The sequence below is a fragment of the Galendromus occidentalis genome, unplaced genomic scaffold (assembly GCF_000255335.2).
Source record: "Galendromus occidentalis unplaced genomic scaffold, Mocc_1.1 scf7180000075747, whole genome shotgun sequence".
Taxonomy (NCBI): domain Eukaryota; kingdom Metazoa; phylum Arthropoda; class Arachnida; order Mesostigmata; family Phytoseiidae; genus Galendromus; species Galendromus occidentalis.
The window spans coordinates 6,747-11,977 of record NW_003803737.1 but is presented as its reverse complement, the minus strand read 5'-3'; the positions used below and the strand labels follow the sequence as shown (position 1 = coordinate 11,977).

The following is a 5,231-nucleotide window of genomic DNA, read 5'->3' as shown; positions in this document are numbered from 1 at the left end:
TGACTTGATCAGTTCAGTTAAGTTCTCCAAGATCTTGTATGAGTCCTCTTTCGTGGCCCAGGACATCTTTAAGGAGTTCCACTCCGAGGGCAATGCGTCTATCAATCTAGCGCACTTCAGTTCATTTGGAAAAATCACGCCCACATCTGAGAGTCTTTGTAAGATCGTCTCGTAGTCTTTGACGTTGTCGTCAATGGACTTGGCGCTCGTGAATCTGAATGATGAGAACCTGGATATGACGGCCTGTTTTTGAACGCCTGACTGTTTCGCGTATCTGTCTTGGATTCGGTCCCACATGGTTTTTGCTTTTATTGTGTCAGTTTCGTTGTGAAACAAAGTCGACACAAGACTCGAGTGGATGCATCTAAACATGATCATCCTACCCTTTTGGTTTGCCACATCAAACCTTTCCATCGTTTTCTTTTGCTCTTCGGTTGGCGTCTTGCCGGATTCGACTTCCGGGCGTACCAGAGTTCCTTTGATTACATTCCAAACATCGGCTTCATTGGTGAGAAACACACTAACCAGGGACTTCCAACTGTTGTAGTTGTAACCGTTCTCATCTAGCGTGACTGGGCACGTTGGAGGTTTATAGCCTTCGCTATCCGCTGATGATGTAGAACTGGTTGGGGGAACCTCTGGCTTCTTGTCCGGCTTTTTGTCCGCTGCGTCAGCTTCTGACATTTTTAACTTGGTATATTTAAGTCTCTAGATATTCGGGTTGGTACTCACACCTTTGCTCAGTCCTAGTGCTTATCGTGCTGATAACGTGAAGAGATTGTGGGACCTTTTCTATGGCCGTACTCACTGAGGACACCAACGTTCAATGAAGAGACCTTTACTACACAGCCACAGTTCCAGCTTGAGAGCTGAGAACCCAGTGTTTATTAGAGTGATCAGTACCTGTATATATACCTTCACCAGAAAATAGGGAGAGAGTATTTCTAATGTGAGGCCTCTTCTACGTGAGGCACTCTTTCTACGGATGCAAGCCTGAGTAGGGGAATACCTATTCTCAACAGGAACCTCGGAGTCTCTCTTCCCAGCAATCCTCTAGCTAGCAAGATTGTTTCTTTCAGATCAAAGTCTAATGCCGGTCTCACATAACCCCCCCTCAGGATCGAACCGTCTCGGTTCGCGTTACCTAAGTTAGGAGTTGATGAGCCGAGTCGGTGGTTTCCTACTTCTTTCCGGGTTTCGTCGGGTCGGTGCGCTGCAGGTTGTTGCCCCGGTGTGAGCTGGTTTGTGGATTGTTTCGAAGGAGTTGGATCCTTCCGCCTTCTCTCTCAGCTTCTGTAAGGTGGGATCCTCAAGGTGTGCCTGCGCTAGGTCGACCAGGCTGAGAGCGTTGATGTGGGTTTTCGCCAACGGTGGGCCTGATGGAAGAGCTGGGTATCGTGATAAGCAGTCGGCATCTAGATGTTTCCAACCTTGCTTATACATTACCGTCATGTCATGTTCTTGTAGGAGCTGCGGGTTCATGGCCTCTTCCAGCTTGGCGTCGAGAGTGTGGTGGGATCCTTGTTTCCTTGTCGTCGGTTTTTCAATGGCGGCGACGGCTCGACTTTCATGTCTCCCCGCCGTTTCCTGCCTGAGTGCTATGTGCATGCCTATGGGTAAAGTGATCCGCTCTTTGGTATGGTTCTCGACGAGGACGGTTGAATTTGCGTCAGGGAGGACTTCACTCGTTGGATCTTCTTCGTGTCGTCGATGTTGTTGTAATGAGCCGCGTAATTGAAGTCCTTGAGCCAGCGTTCTCCGTGTCCGTCGAATGTGGGGAGATCCATTGGCAGTGGAGGAGCCGCGACTTGAACTGCTACCGGGGTTGGGCTGAGGGTCGTCTGCAGGGCCCGGACCTGTTCTTGGAGCGCGAAAACTATCGCCTGCAATTGTTGGTTCGTCAGTAAACCCATGGCCTGACCTGGGATGGGCTGTTGAGGGTTTGGTATGGTGAAGAGCTGTTCCGATCCTGCCGAGTCATCGTAGGTGTAACCCGTGTTCTCGGTTTCTGTGGTGAGAGCAGAGGCTTGTTCTGGGTGATCCGTGGCGACTTCGTACTGGGAAGAGCTGGTCTCCGTCGATGGTGGAGGAGCAGGTTGACCCGACGTTGAGGGTTGGAGCGGCTCTTGGGGCTGTTGATCCACTTGCGGGTCCGTCGCAAACCGCGTGTTGTAGCCGTGGTGAGCTGTTGGAGCCGGTGAATGTTCCACTGGCATGATGAGCGTTGTTGGCACGGTTTTCGAACCACAAATCTCCACCAACTGTAGTGCTGACGTCTTTCAGTCAACACGCACAGGTTTTGGTAGGAGCACTCTTGTACTCTATTCTCGGAGCAGCGTCGGGGCTAGGGAGACCGCCGTGCTGTAGCGCGCGAGTAGAAGTGTTCTCTCCGGTCACATGCACGTCCTCTTGTAGAGATCTGCTGCCCTCTCCAGTAACGAGAATAAATCCCCCGGACATTTCCGGTTCTCTGTGTGGGAACCTCGGGGTCTCTCTTCCTAGTAATCCTCCAGCTAGCAACAATGTTTCTTCCAGATCAAAGTCTAAAGCCGGTCTCACAATATGCAGCTACCTCGCCTAACACTTGCTTCTTGATGACTTCATTGCAAAATGCTTTGACTTTGAGCTGGAAAACACGCGCGATCAAATCGGGTCGGTCAGAGCTTGTTTGACCGGGTGCGAGGTTGTCGACGATTTCTGGCCAGGTAGGGTTGCATGTGAAGGTAAGGAACAGGTCTGGTTTTCCGTATTTTGACACGATACTCATAGCATCCTGGTATTGCGCTACCATATATCGGGGTCCTCCAGTAAAGGATGCCGCTAGAATGATTCTCCGGCCCGGTGGTCCATCACCATCGGTATCACCGAGCATGAAATCCTGCAGGCCGCGAACGGTGTCAAGCCTAAGTTGACGTTGATTGAGGCGGATATAATTGAGACGGTTCATCTCGATCTTAATCCAACTGTCAACGATGTATTGCTGTAGAAGTTTACCCGCGTGATGTAACGGATTGAAGACCGAATCCCGACTGAACAGCAGGAATGAGTAGAAGTCTTTTTGGGTGATTCGAGATCTCGTGGTCGAAACGCCATTTGAACGTAAATCCAGGTTTGATGTGTCCCGCTGCATCTCGGGATTCCACCCGTCTTCCCCAGTAGGGAACAACAATGGATACGTGAGAGGGTCACAACGCTTATCGAGATGAGGAATACTGCGAAGACTACCGGTTTTTTCATACACAACCAAGCGACGTTCTCCTGGGATGTTGTCTTCATCTCCTACGTAGACGACGGCGACTTCATTGGCTGTGGCAGCATTGTAACGACGTTGATCGTCGACCGTCCTGTGTTCGAACACCATTCTAACCGATCGCGTACGGCGACCCTGGAGCTGTGCTTCGTGCGTTTCATCGTGAACGACATCGGCCATTAGCCTGAATGCTTGAACATAAGGATTAGTGTTCCTCAAGAGCTCATGGAGAAACCGAAAGATTGTCGCGCGGCAGTTCGCGTTGATTTGTCGACCTGCGAGTTCGAGGGCTGCCACTTCAGTGTCCATAATTAATACTTGAGCACATTGAGGCGCTTCAGTATCGCGGGGATAGAGTCCTCCAAACGAATGGTAAACTTGGCCGTGGACGCGGAAGCAATACGGTCCGTACCCTCGAGGCGGCTCAATCATAGCCGTCATAGAAGCCATCGCCAGTGAGTTGTTGTAGTTTCTAATGTACTGTCGGAAATGCTTGGAATCGTCGTCTTGACCAAGGTAGAGTGATCGCAGTGCCGTTGGAAAGTTCCGGAAACGACTCAATCGGATTTCGTTTGACACACAGCACATTGTATAAGCATTCTGTCCGGTGGTAGTTTTTTCAGCTAAAAAATGTGCGGCCTCGCATCCGCCACAGATATCGTCCATTCTACCCAGATTGTGTGCGGCAGAAGGCCGATGTTGTTTCTCTCGAGCTATACTGAGCATTCGCTGAGTTCGACGCGTATCTGCTGCGGCCCGAGCAATCCGATGATGTGCAGCATCATTAGCACGATCAGCAAGGATATCCGCTGAGGTCCGCCGAGCACGGGTCCCAGTTGATGCAAGGCATCAACTGAACGCCGAGCTTCTGCTTCTGACTCGCCGCAACGACTCCGTCGCGTAAAATGAGTTCGCACATTGGATTCTCGGGGAGTTTCCTGAACGCTAACAATTAGATCTTCGATCTCCAGAGAGGGTCCCGGAGTTTGGGTCTCCAGAGAGGGTCCCGGAGTTTGGGTCTCCAGAGAGGGTCCCGGAGTTTGGGTCTCCAGAGAGGGTCCCGGAGTTTCGGTACGCTTTCGGCTTCGTTGACCGATTCGGCGCCTCCTGCCAACTTTCGGCATGAAGATTCTTCGATGACAGACCCAACAAAAGTCGATCCCACGGCTCTAGCGAGCAAAGCGAAAAGTTTGGTAGGTGAACGCGGGCAATGCTTGATTCATTGTCGATGAGAAACAATTAAAAGATCGAGAGCCAAAATGTTTTTGCAACAGGACGAAGTTTCCTTCACTTATCATCATCGAGAGTTTCCTTGTAATGATGATGATGACATCATAGTGAAGAGGCTATACATTTTGTGAAAAATAACGAATACTGGAGAAACACGTAAATTTGACGGAAAACACGCGGCTAAGCAGTTAGAAAAGTATATCTTGACCTCACTGGAGTGATTGCGCATCGTTCGCGAAAATTTGAGGTCTGTTCGGAGGTGCAGAGCGCTAAAAAAAGGGTCCGGTGTCAGACAGACATTGCGCTTTTATTATATAGGGGGATATACTAGCGCCCCCGGACTTTTCTGAGGGAGCCGCCGAACCTGGTAACTGCGGCTCCCCTAGGGGCCGCGGGACTTTCCTGGGGGAGCCGCGGACGAATTTGTGGTGAACGTCCGGGCCGTCAGGGTTTGTCAATTCCAAGGGAAGGTTCCGGAACGGATCGACTTCATCTGCCACGGTAGATGTAGTAGGTAGGAGCCGCGGGAGCCGGGTGGGCACTGGGTATCCTGGGAGCCGCGTGGGCACTGGGTATCCTGGGAGCCGCGTGGGCACTGGGTCCGCTAGGGAGCCGCGGAGCCAAAAAGGTTGGGGACCGATGCGCTAGACTCACTACACATGCGCTAGCTGCGAGTGCGCTGGCTCCGGGTGCGCGTCCCGTTTCCCCGCTTTCCCGTTTCCCCGCTTTCCCGTTTCCCTGCATTCCCGTT

At 51.5% G+C, this 5,231-nt stretch overlaps 1 protein-coding gene across 1 annotated transcript; it reads right to left on the bottom strand.

Moving 5' to 3' along the window:
- Positions 1-2,536: 2,536 nt before the first annotated feature.
- LOC108864918 (uncharacterized) lies at positions 2,537-3,838 on the bottom strand. Its single transcript, XM_018641385.1, has one exon. The coding sequence runs from the start codon at positions 3,836-3,838 to the stop codon at positions 2,537-2,539; it is 1,302 nt and encodes a 433-aa protein (XP_018496901.1).
- Between the last annotated feature and the right edge of the window lie 1,393 nt (positions 3,839-5,231).

Bases quoted from the DNA above. Each gene is read 5' to 3' on its own strand.
- LOC108864918 (XM_018641385.1), bottom strand. From the start codon at position 3,838: ATGTGCTGTGTGTCAAACGAAATCCGATTGAGTCGTTTCCGGAACTTT.